Source organism: Delphinus delphis, chromosome X, assembly GCF_949987515.2.
Source record: "Delphinus delphis chromosome X, mDelDel1.2, whole genome shotgun sequence".
Classification (NCBI taxonomy): Eukaryota; Metazoa; Chordata; class Mammalia; order Artiodactyla; family Delphinidae; genus Delphinus; species Delphinus delphis.
Genome location: NC_082704.1, coordinates 50,680,563 through 50,694,429, shown reverse-complemented (window position 1 = coordinate 50,694,429; position 13,867 = coordinate 50,680,563). Strand labels below are relative to the sequence as shown.

Below are 13,867 nucleotides of genomic sequence, written 5' to 3'. Positions count from 1 at the left end.
GAAGAACCTCCAAACAGTTTTACATTTTGCATTCCCACCAACAGCGTGCAAGTGGTCCAATTTCTCCACATTAGTTCCAACACTTGTGCTTTGTTTTTTGATAATAACCCTCCTGACAAGTGTGAGGCTATATCTCATTATGGTTTTGATTTGCATTTCCCTAAAGATTAGCAATGTTGAGCATTTTTTCATATACCTGTTAGCCATTTGTATGTGTTTTTTTTTTTTTTGAGAAATATCTATTCAAGTCCTTTGCACATTTTTTAATCTGGTCACTAGTTTTGTTTTTACTATTCTGTTGTAGGAGTTCTTTACATATTTTGGAGATTAACCCTTTATTAGATATATGATTTTCAAATATATATACACTCCCATGTTCACTGCAGCACTATTCACAACAAACAATCTGTATAAAAACCTAGTCCATCAACAGATGAATAAAGAAAATGTAGTATATGCATACAATGGCATACTACTCAGCCTTTAAGGAAAAGAAGGAAATTTGCAATATGTGATGAGTGATGACATGAATGAATCTTGAGGACATTATGCTAAGTGAAATAAGCCAATTGTAGAAAGATAAATATTGCATTATTCCACTTTTATGAGGTAGCTAAAATAGTTCAATTCATAGAATTAAAGGGTAGAATAATGGCATCCAGAGGCCAGGGAGAGAGGGAAATGGGGAGTTATTATCAATAGGCATAAAATTTCAGTCAAGCAAGAATATGCTCTAGAGATCTGCTGTATAACATTGCAGTCAATAATAATATACTATAAGCTTAAAAGTTTGTTAAGATAGTAGATCGGGCTTCCCTGGTGGCGCAGTGGTTGAGAGTCCACCTGCCAATGCAGGGGACACGGGTTCGTGCCCCGGTCCTGGAAGATCCCACATGCCGCGGAGCCTGTGCGTCCGGAGCCTGTGCTCTGCAACGGGAGAGGCCACAACAGTGAGAGACCCGCGTACAGATAAAAAAAAAAAAAAAAAAAAAAAAAAAAAAAAAAAAAAAGATAGTAGATCACATATTAAGTGTACTTTCCACAATAAAAAAATTTTTTAGAAAAAAATGGGTGAAAAATCTGAATAGGAGTCTCAGCAAAAATGACATACAGATGGAAAATATGCATAAAAAGGTAATCAGCATATGTCATTTGAGAATTGCAAATTAAAATAATAATGAGATACCATTATATGCCTATTAGAATGATGAAAACTAAAAACATGGACAAATACAAATGCTGACAAGGATGTGGAGCAACAGGAATTATCATTCATTTCTGATGGGAATGCAAAATGGTAAAGCAATTTTGGAAGACAATTTGGCAGTTTCTTACAAAATGAAACATATTGTTAGCATAGAATCCAGCAACTGTGCTCCTTGACATATATCCAAATGAAGTGAAAATTTACGTCCACACAAAAACCTACACAAAGATATAGCAGCTTTATTCATAATTTGTAAAACTTGGAACAACCAAGATGTCCTTCAGTAGGTATTTGGATAAATAGATCAATGGAACAGAATAGAGTACAGCTAGACAATGGAATATTACTGTCAGCACTATAAAAGAAATGAGCTTTCAAGGCATGGAAAGACATGGAAGAACCTTAAATATATATTACTAAGTAAAAGAAGACTGTCTGAAAAGGCTACATCCTCTATGATTCTGTCTATATGACATTCTGGTAAAGGCAAAAGTATGGAGACAGTAGAAAGACCAGTGATTGTCAGGGTATAGGGAAGAAGACAGGATATATAGGCAAAGCACAGAGGATTTTTAGGACAATAAAACTATTTTGGATGAAATTGTAATGGCAGATTAGTAACATTACATATTTTCCAAACCCATAGACTGTACACCACCAAGGGTGAACCCTAATGTAAGTTATGGACTTTGAGTGATAATGATGTGTCAATATTGGTTCATAAATTGTTACAAATGTACTGCACTGGTGCAGTATATTGATGTGGGAGGCTGTTTGGAGTGAGCTAGAGTGTATGTGAGTACTCTGCATTTTCCACACAATTCTTCTGTGAGTCTAAAACTATTCTAAAAATTAAGGTAGCTAGCTGCTATCTTGTGCCATGATAGATTGATTGCCAAGGCAACAATCACATTTCCATAAGGTGGAAAGATTTATGTTTTTGTCAAGTCCCTGAGTGTCAGGGGAACAATGAAGATAGGTCTTGGGAAAATGTCTGATATCATTTGTGAGGGTGGGATAATATAATTTATAGTTAGCCATTAAAACCAACTTTCCCCACTTCATAATTTCCTTAAAAGCCCACAAAATATTTGTTTATTAGAAACCTACTTTGGAATACAATTTAATGTTGGAGTAAATAGTATGAGTTGATAAAAATAAAAGTAAAATTATTTAGTTTTCAATTTTTCAGACATGTGTTTCCATTAATATTAGTTTACCCACATCCTGTCATTACAGAAAAAGTGGGTTTATGTTTTCTTTACAGAAAGCAAAAAGTGTTGCCATTCATTATCTTTATGTTTCCAACCAAAAGGATACATGTCCCTTAGAGCAGAAGAAGTTGTGTTATATTGCTGGTTTGTCTTCCTTCCTCTCTCAGTCCTCAAAAATTAACCTTACACCTTTATTAAGATCAGAATTTCAGTCTGTTTTGCAAATAATGTCTCTTTTCTAGATCTAAAGTCTCCTGGTGTAAAGGTATCACAAAATATGAAAAGCAATATGTGTAGTATAAATTTTCAAGTTCACAGTTGTATGACAACAGCTTCTAGCAAACAAAAGGGTGAATCCAAAAGTATACTTAGACGAGGTTAAAATACTCAGAGTTCAAAATAATGTTTCTTCAAGATGAGTATACATTCAGGCTTTATAATGATCCTTGATCCTTGATATTGTATCAGGGCCAAAACTTTCTTGTGGGTCAGAAGAGAATGGTTACTCTTCCTGCTTCGTAACTGTACTGTAGCAAGATTTGGAAAATTATAACTTCTTTTAAAATATAGCTATTATTTTTATCCTACACTAAAGGAAGAAATAATTAATAACACATTCAAAGTATCTGGGATCCCATAAAGGCTTATTTTGCATGCCAAATCTGATGACTAGTAGTAGCTGCCTGTAGCACTTTGCTTACAAATATGATGAAACCAGGTCCAGGCTCAGTGGCATGATTGATTAGTCTTGTTTCTCTTGGCTGTAAGAGGGCACACACCCTAAATATGTGTTGGCCCTGTATAAATCTTTTCAATTCAAATCAGTCTCGGTAATTTCAATTTAATTCAAATGAACAAGAAGAGAAAAGTAATTTTTTTCAGTATAAAATTTAAAAGTCATTCCCCAAGATCATATACTTCATCCAGAAAAGAAGTCCAAGGACCCATATATAAGAGAGAGCATGGTCAAAAGGTAAAAGAGATTGGAAAATAGTTAAAAGGGGAGAAGAAAATATTTAAATGGGCCAAAAATGAAGTAGGCAATCTTGAAAAAAATTTAATTAAGCTAGGCCTTGAAGAAGTGTTTTTAAAGGCAGAGATGAGAAGGGAATAATAAGTGTAAAGAAATGGAAAAAGAATAAGTAATAAATGCTAGATGCTATTTTCTTTTTAGACCTTTCTGAGGTTGCCTGAATAGAAACAATTAAGTTCAAAAGTGAATATTCCAGAGGCTTCTTCTTTTGTTTTGTTTTTTTGTTTTGCTTTTTATTTTTTACATCTCCAGTTATGTTTCCACATGTAGTAATTGTACAGTACTTACAATTAGAGTAGATGTAATGATTCAGTAATACAAAGACACATACTGAGTACCTTTCTTTTTATGTCCTAAATCAGGAATCATCACTTCAGCATGACTAACAAAATGAGGAAGAGGGAGAGGGAAAGGAGGAGGGAGAGAGGGAAGGGGTCATACAAAATATACAGAAAAAATGTTCAAAAAGAGCATCTATGAAAATGAATAAGTAGACATCATAAAGTAATTTTAAACATTTTAATTCCTATTTCCTTGTGGCAATTATTCATATAATTTTTATTTTCTTTTACCTTCTCTGCAACCCTTCTAAGGGTTTGTGGAAAAGTCTAACAGAGGTAGCCTATTTAATGCTTGACCTGTATTTTCCATGGCTAGTAAACGATACTAAAAGCATAATCAATTCTAAACATACACTGGTTTCAATATGACCACATCCTTTCTCAGTCAGCTGTTATTCTGGGAAGTTGAAATGACTTATTGTCTGAGACCTATAGACCTCATTCAGTGCAATAATTTCTCATTACACCTATCAACATAAATTTCATTTAAATCTTATAAGTTTATAAAATAAATGCTCATTTGAAAATGATTATGATGTTCCTTTTTATTTTAAGATAGGCTGTGCTAGTCTGCATTCCACTATTAACTGTTATCACAACACCCAGTTTAGAATTTCCCACATAGATTTTGTCACAAATTGGAATTAATTTATTTGTTTTGTTTATTTTTTATTTGTCTATGATATTCCCCCCTCCAGAACGTAAAAACTATAATGTATAGTAGGGACTGTGTGTATCTCGTTCAACATTCTATCCCCAGTGACAAAGTGTCTGGCACCTAGGGGAACCTCAAAAACTACATTTTACTTAAGCAAATGGCTAAACCACAAACAGACCTTAAAATGTATCTAGATACCATCATACACCAAATGTCTTGAAAATTGGATAACTTCTTGAAACAGTTATGTGAAGAAAAACAAATGTCTTGGTGGGTGGGGAAGGGGGAGAATTGAAGCAAACATAAAATGCATAGAATTGAAGCGCAGAGCTCACTTAAGTTGATGAATAATGTATCCAAACATTCTAAAGGTCATTTCAATATTATTGGAGCCACAAATAGGTAAATAAATTAACCAAGAGAAAAGTCCTCTCATTATTAATGAATGATTTTTAGTCTTAGTAGTAAATAAGTTTCAAGAATGTTTCAGCAGCCAAAGTCTAGCATTGACTTAAATATATTTTTTAAATAAATAAGAATAATTAGAGTCACAAGCAGGATTCTCTAGTTAACAGTAATAACTCCAGGACCCCTTATATCCTTTGAAATTTTGTGGTAGGTTTATCACCTCTATCTAAATGTAAATATTTAAAACAGGACTGTATTTCTAATGGAAATGTGCTAGAGCTTAGGTGTTGCTCCAAGCCAATGAATAATTATTTTGATTACACTGTAAATCAAAAAGTAAGCATTACTGATGACTCTTTATTGAGGAAAATCAAAGTAATTAAAATGTGTATTTTCTCTCCAGATCAGATGAATTAGTTTACTTTAAACCTTGGAGTTTCTGCAAGTTTTTACGCTGTTAGATAGTAGCTTGTCATTTAGACTCTCTGATATTGCACAGGAATTAAATTTAAAGGACACAATAAAGAATTAAATGTATAACTTTAATAAAATAATTATGGAAATAGTCATAACTTTTTAATAAAGTATTAATATTTGTTATTCCACCTCACCCAAAAAGAGAAATATATGGAAAGAAAACTCTATAATGAAAGAACCTTATCTTTAAGAGTGTACTTGATAGACATTTCTCCAAAGAAGACATACAAATGGCCAACAAACACATGAAAAGATGATGAACATCACTAATTATCAGAGAAATGTAAATCAAAACTACCATGAGGTATCACCTCACACCAGTCAGAGTGGCCATCATCAAAAAATCTACGAACAATAAATGCTGGAGAGGGTGTGGAGAAAAGGGAACCCTCCTATGCTGTTGGTTGGAATGTAAATTGGTACAACCACTATGGAGAACAGTAAGGATGTTCCTTAAAAAACTAAAAATAGAGCTACCATATGACCCAGCAATCCCACTCCTAGACATATATCCAGAGAAAACCATAATTCAAAAGGATGCATGCACCCTGATATTCATTGCAGCACTATTTACAATAACCAGGACATGGAAGCAACCTAAATGTCCATTGACAGAGGAATGGATAAAGAAGATGTGGTACATATATGCAATGGAATATTATTCAGCCACAAAAGGAAAGAAATAGTGCCATTTGCAGAGATGTGGATGGACCTAGAGATTGTCATACAGAGTGAAGTAAGTCAGAAAGAGAAAAATAAATATCATATAAAATTTCTTATATGTGGAATCTAGAAAAATGATACAGATGAACTTATTTGCAAAGCAGAAATAGAGTCACAGATGTATAGAAGAAACTTATGGTTACCAAGGTGGGGGGGATGAATTGGGAGATTGGAATTGACATTTATACACTACTATATGTAAAGCAGATAACTAATAAGAACCTACTGTATAGCACAGGGAACTCTACTAAATGCTCTGTGGTAACCTAAATAGGAAGGAAATCTAAAAAAGAGTGGATATATGTATATGTATAACTGACTCACTTTGCTGTACAGCAGAAACTAACACAACATTGTAAAGCAACTATAGTCCAATAAAAATTAATAAAAATTAATTAATTAAGCCATGATGCAAAAAATAAAATGTATTTGAAATCGTGGCAAAGGAGATTAAAGACGAAATGGAAAATATAGGTATTTTACCTTGTAAATCTAATGTCCACTTAATATAATTCTGCTGTATGTATCAAAGCATGAAGATAATGACTGATTTCAAAACAAAATGGGCATACAGTTCCTGTTACCTATTATGAAGATGAATATGGATGAACAAGCAGTATACAGAAGGAGTCCCGATAGCTTTCACAGGGATTATATGAGTACTTAGTGTGCCTATAGCCAAAACACAGGGATTTGGGGATGGGAAGTCTTTTAAAAGAAAGACTAATCTTTCTTTTATGATCCTCCCATTGATAAAGATTAAACAGTAATGTATTATTTTGCATTTGAACTTTTAGGTTAGGAAAGATAAGCAGAGTATTTTCCTCAATCATCTGTTTATTTAAATGTTCAGTTTTCCTTATCTGTGAAGAACTGTTCTCCACGTTTTACTTTTTCTGAACAGTTTTTCCAGAAGGAAAGGAAAAAAGTGCAAGATATCATGATCAGTATCTGGAATATGTTTTATTTTGTTTTGACATTTTAAAATGGAAGTCTTTAATTTTCTTCCCATCACATATTCCCTTCTAAATCCATATTATGTAACACTTAACCATGCTCCTGCAATCTGCCTACACCCAAACATACACACAACTGAGACAATATATATCCAAGCTCTATCAGCAAATGGACTGACCATCAATCTATAACTTTATTCTGGTTTGAAAACATTAGCTAGGCTTATGAGAAGTTTCTCTTGGAGACAATTTTATAAAAGTGATTTAAGGAGCTTTTTATGGTTGAGAATAGTATGAATAGAATTAGCACTACATGTATTTTCTTAAAGATTATATAATACTACTCAACTATAAAATCACCTGTGCTTGTTTTTTGTTTTTAAATAGCATATGTGTAATCTTTCTCTAATCTGTTATATGGCAATTCTTCCACTTTTCCTTTGGATCAAATTTGGTAATTCCTATTTTGCTAGGAGTTAGCCATTTCCTCTAAAGTTTTATGTTGTTGGTAAAATAACATAACATAACATAACATAATTAACATAACATAAAATAACATAACATAACATAATTGTGTCATCATTTTTGACATAATTCTGACAGCATATATTAACATTTAATAATTCACATACCATCTAAGTGTACGATACCCACTTCTGAGAATCTACTTAATAGAAATGAGTAATAATATATAAAAGTATGTGAATAAGGACGTTTATTATAGCATTGTGTGTTGTGACAATAAAATAACTAAAAGCAGCTTTATTGTCCAACAGTAAATAAATGGCTTAACATATTTTGTGTCATCTAAAAGCATAGATTAATGGGTACAGAGTTTCAGTTTGGTAAGATGAAGAGTTCTGGACATAGTGATGTCGCTTGCATGACAATGTGATGACAATGTGAGTGTACTTAAAACCACGGAATTGTTCACTTAAAAATCATTAAGATGGTAAATTTGATGTATATTTTCCCACCATTAAAAATGAAAATAAAAATAAAGTTTACATTTTTAAACAATTATTATTTTATTTATTGTTCTAGGTCAAGTGAAATGACTATAACTCAGGATTTTTAATCAAAGAATGTGGTGTGTGTGTGTGTGTGTGTGTGTGTGTGTGTGTGTGTGTTTTCCCTGTATGAGGCATATGTTCAGTAAACAAACCCTAGTAAGGAGAGATTTGTCTGAGACTATCTGTCAATTGGGTGATACTCCTACCCTATTTTAATGCATAATAAGATAAAATACTTTGCCTCTACATCATATGTAAAACTCTAAATAGACTGAATTTTAAATGCATAGCAATTGCATAAATTTACATTGTAATATTCCATGGGTTCATTTTAAACTAATAGGATCTAATTAAAAGAGAACCCTAAGGATACACCTAACTAAACCTAAATATATATGAAGTTGTTATATTATTTTTATATGTTAATACTCAGATTTATCCACAGTTGAATGCATGACTTTTTAATTCAACAGGGATTCAATTAATGAGAGAAAGGAAAAAAATGTTAAAATTTTGTAAAAGAATCTTTCTTAATTTCCATCAAACCACCTAGGGTTATAAATGTATGAATTATAGCTACAGCCTTTGAATAAATATCTAAACTATACTTTTATAATTTGAAATACTGAAATTTTGGTTAAATGTTGAAAAATGAGATATTCTGGTTTATTGACAATTTAGCATAAATCCCGTTCCATTGTATATTCCTTTGAAATTTTTTCCACTTTTGGTTACTTTCTCATTTCAGTAAGTACATTCTAATAAACACAATTTAATCTTTCTTTGATAATAAATCTTATCAAAATGCCTTCAGGATTATCATCCAGAGCATAAATACTCAGGGAGCAGGATAAAGTTTTGGAAATAGAGACAGAGAGTTGCTACTGGCTCCAAAACTTACTACTACATGTTTAATGCCAAATTGTTTTTTTGCCAATTTTCCTCTCTTTGTCTGAAAAACATGAGCCAAGTTCTAGGTAATAAAGGTTTTACTTTGTTCAACTATCCCAGACTTCATTCAAGAGAGTAGCAAATTTACTTTCATTGTGAAGTCCGAGCACCTTGCACAACTCAGACTTTTAATTGGAAACAGGATAAAGTGCCTGTTAAGACAAGGCTGAAAAACATAAATTTCCAACTGTCCTCTTCTTCCTCTCATGCTGACAAATTTCTACCAACTGTAAATAACAATGTGTGGTAGGTTGCACTTAGAATACCAGTTGTCCAGGATTCTTTCCTCATGCAAAATGTTTCTCAGATTTAGAAAGACTCAGATATGCTTCAACCAACTGCCTTAGTAATCTGGGTGGGGATTTTTAATGGATTTAATATATGCATCAGATTTACATAGACTATAAACTTACCTTGAATATATAATAAAAATGACAGAGAAATGTTCCACATCTGATTTTTATCCCAGAGACAATTCTCAATGTAAATATTAAAATGATTAAACAAATTATAGATGAAAATGTTTCCCTTTTTCCCATAAACTTCTGCTTAGCAGAGGGAACTCTACTAAAATTTATTTATTTCACAGCAGTTCTAAATTTCTGATTTTTGCTCTGATAAAATGTTCACTATAGTTTAGAATGTTTATACTGCAATGACCCCAAAATGGCTGGCAAGTGTAGAGTGGAGGTTATTCTGAAAATAATAATTTTTATTATTAAAAGTATTTCCAATTTATTCACTTTTAGCTGAGTTGGGTCTTTGTTGCAGCATGCAGGCTTTCTCTAGTTGCGGCAAGTGGGGGCTACTCTTCGTTGCAGTGCGTGGGCTTCTCATTGTGGTGGCTTCTCTTGTCCCAGAGCACAGGCTCTAGGCACGTGGGCTTCAGTAGGTGTGGCATGCAGGCTCAGTAGTTATGGCACACGGGCCTAGTTGCTCCATGTCATGTAGATCTTCCCGGACCAGGGCTCGAACCCATGTTCCCTGCATTGGCAGGTGCGTTCTTAACCACTACGCCACCAGGGAATTCCCGAAAATAATTATTTTTAACAACCCAATTCCATCTATAATATTAGAGAAAATATATACAAATGAATTGGAATATGGACAGCATTTAGGTGGTTACATAAATAAAATATTAATTTGATTTAGTGATAATACTGTGGTAATTATTCTCTTGGATTTATGTTGTTATTTTAATATAGCATTTTCAGTAAAGTAATACTTTTATATCAGAAAAATAAAAACAAAAGTTCTGGCCCATTGTCAATTAAGTTTATGAGGAAAGATGTTTATAAAGTATATGTTCAAAGTACAATAAAGTAAGCACATGTTCACAAGTGTTTCTACATATTGGTCAACGTGGTGATATTTTAAGACCGGTTTTTATTAGTCTATCTCTATAACATTTTTTAATTTGTATTTGCTTTTTCTCACATAGTCTCCATGTCTTAGCTAAGCAAGAACCCTTGAGGAGAAAATTACAAAATAATTGAGTAAATAATGAGGGCAAATTGTCATCTTTAGTCAACTCTACCGTCTAATAGAAACTGTAGAAAATAAAGCAACACATGAATTTAGCCTGTTATTCTAAGAATTTAAGACAACACCCTTTGGGGTGATGTCCTTCTCTTGCATTCCTTTTTTGCCAGGATCTTTTCCAGCCTAACAGTACTGACATATGTTTTGTTCGGATTTTCTTTTTGAGGGGAGGGCTTGTGGAAGTGGCTGGTTGAGTTATGTGTTACAGACACTGATGATTTTCCGAAGACGGGGTAACATTCCTCTTCAGAACAGTTTACCACGAACTCTAAAGAGAGATCTTGGGAAACCTCTGAGCTGTGTCTAATCTTATAGCATTGTTCCCTGGAATGGTTTAAAGTTGACAATTCAAGTTGAAATTAGCAATTAATTGTGTAAAGTGCCTATATCTTAACGTGTTTATTTCATCTTCAAACATTATATATTTTGCATTGATTCTGCAGCTTTTACTCTTTAACTAAGATTTTGCAATTTGTGATTATGGAGGCAGCACATCTTCAACGTTTCCTGGCACTAAGTATCATTAAAAGTCATTTTATGGCTCTCCAATCATTAAAACCTTAGTATTACTGGAGCAGCAAAAAGAACGCTGCCTATTACCTGGGGATAATGCTACCATTATGTTGAAGTTCAATGGAGTAAAAATAAAGGCCAACTACAACATGGGCCTGTGTTTTATTTGACCCTGTGATCATTTAGCACTGGACTGGGAGTCCAGTACAGCTGTCAACTGAGTTTCCAATGCACTCAGGAAAGTATGCAACCTATATGCTATTTCGAAACGATTTAGGGAATTCATTTAAAAAAACAAAAAAATTATGAGAGTCCCGCCTAGGTCTTCACCTCCTTTGATTTTGGGGTCAGTAGCCTAAAGGTAATATTTTAAAATAATAAATAAAATTTCAAAAGTAAGAAATGAAAAATCTAGAAACCATTTAAATCTTTTTCTTTCTTTCGTTCTTTTCTCTTTTTTTCTTTCTTTTTTTTTTTTTTTTTTTTTAACATCTTGGCACACAGCAAGCGGGAAGTTACTTAGCACGGTTCCGGGTTTCCTTGCGCCCCGCCCGCTCGCCCTACCACAGCTAGAAGCTTTTAGTCCCTGGGTCGGTGTGTCCTGCAGGGCGCAATCCCTGTCCATCGGTCTGAGCTCTGCCCGCCCGCCGCGCATCTGCCCTTCTTTCCTGACTCCGCCCCTCATCTGTCCGGAACCTCCTCGCGTCTGAGCTGACCCAGTGCGCGTCTGCCAGTCAGTCCCTCCGGACCCGCCGCGAGTCTCAGGCTGCCGAAATCTCTGCGCGTCACTCGGTCCGTACCCAGTGGGCATCTTGGGTATCTGGGCGGTCTCCGGTCCCCCGCGCGTGTGTCTGTCTGTCTGTCTCTCTGTCCGATCCGCCGCCTACAGCCTGCCTGCCCGGCCGCAGCGCACCAAGTGTCCAGTCTGCCCTTTCGCTGACGCTGAGTGTGTGTAGCGCGGCCTTAGTGAGTGCGAGCCCGCCTGAGACCGGCCAGGCAGCCGGCGGAGGAATACATGTTCGGCTCCTGCCCTTGTTGATATCATTTTAAGCCCACACGAGCTTGAGGCCTATATTTATGCAGAAAACGGGTCGTGAGGCCTCTGTCGGCAAGGCTAGGTGTGGGGAGCCAGCCAGCTGCTTGATGATTTCTTACAATTTAACGGGGAAAGGGACATTTCTTTCCTACTACTGGCTTTTGAAACTGATTTTAGATCTGAATGGGTGGAAATTCTAAGCCACCTTAGGGAGAACGGATTCGTTATTGGGGTGCTTTTTTGTCTGATGCATTTGTTCTGAGCCTGCTGACCAGCTGTTTCTGAACTTCATTTTCTCAGCCTCAACAGTGATTCTGAGTCTGCTTTTAGCTTCCTTCGCCTTGGCTTTTTTTCTGTTTGTGAACAGCTGCTTGGCCCATAGCTTAGAGAAAGCAACCTCTTTTTCTCTCCCAAGAAAGCCTCCTCCCTGTGCTCAGAGAGATGGGGAGTGGGGAGCCTAATCCTGCTGGCAAGAAAAAGAAGTACCTCAAGGCTGCCCTGTATGTGGGTGACTTGGACCCAGATGTCACCGAGGACATGTTATATAAAAAGTTCAGGCCTGCTGGCCCTCTTCGCTTCACCCGAATCTGCCGTGACCCGGTGACCCGCAGCCCCCTGGGCTATGGTTATGTTAACTTCCGCTTTCCTGCGGATGCTGAGTGGGCCTTGAACACCATGAATTTTGATTTGATTAACGGCAAACCTTTCCGCCTAATGTGGTCTCAGCCAGATGACCGCTTAAGAAAGTCTGGAGTTGGAAATATATTCATCAAAAACCTGGACAAATCCATAGACAATAGGGCCCTTTTTTATCTGTTTTCTGCTTTTGGGAGCATTCTCTCCTGCAAGGTAGTATGCGATGACAACGGCTCTAAGGGTTATGCCTATGTGCACTTTGACAGCCTGGCCGCTGCCAATAGGGCCATCTGGCACATGAATGGAGTGCGGCTCAACAACCGCCAGGTGTACGTTGGCCGATTCAAATTTCCGGAAGAGCGGGCAGCTGAAGTTAGAACTAGGGATAGAGCGACTTTCACCAATGTTTTCGTTAAAAACTTTGGAGATGACATGGATGACGACAAACTGAAGGAACTTTTCAGTGAATACGGGCCAACTGAGAGTGTTAAGGTAATAAGAGATGCCAGTGGGAAATCGAAAGGCTTTGGATTTGTGAGATACGAGACACACGAGGCTGCCCAAAAGGCTGTGTTAGACCTGCATGGAAAGTCCATCGATGGGAAAGTCCTCTATGTAGGGCGAGCACAGAAGAAAATTGAACGCCTGGCCGAGTTAAGGCGAAGATTTGAGCGGCTGAGATTAAAAGAAAAAAGTCGGCCTCCAGGGGTGCCTATCTATATTAAGAACCTAGACGAGACCATCGATGATGAAAAACTGAAGGAGGAATTTTCTTCCTTTGGATCAATTAGCCGGGCCAAAGTGATGGTGGAAGTGGGGCAAGGCAAAGGGTTTGGTGTTGTCTGCTTCTCCTCTTTTGAAGAGGCTACCAAAGCAGTAGATGAGATGAATGGTCGCATAGTGGGCTCCAAGCCTCTGCATGTCACGCTGGGCCAGGCCAGGCGCAGGTGGTGAGAATAAGAATGCTCAATTTGTTTCAGCCTTAAGCTGGTGCCTACTTAGTTTGGGCTACTTTGTGATAAGAGGTTATTTTATGTGAATTCACAGCATTTTTTAAGTGAATACTTTCTTTTGAAAAAAAGTGAAACTAGAAAACCTTGTTCATTTTAGTGAAGAACATAATTTCTAATTGTAAAACTGTCATTTTGTACTATTTTTC

The 13,867-nt window shown here is 35.9% G+C and overlaps 1 protein-coding gene across 1 annotated transcript; it reads left to right on the top strand.

Moving 5' to 3' along the window:
- The first annotated feature begins 12,513 nt into the window (after positions 1 to 12,513).
- Positions 12,514 to 13,662, top strand: PABPC5 (poly(A) binding protein cytoplasmic 5). Its single transcript, XM_060001839.1, has one exon. The coding sequence runs from the start codon at positions 12,514 to 12,516 to the stop codon at positions 13,660 to 13,662; it is 1,149 nt and encodes a 382-aa protein (XP_059857822.1).
- The last annotated feature ends 205 nt before the right edge of the window (positions 13,663 to 13,867 follow it).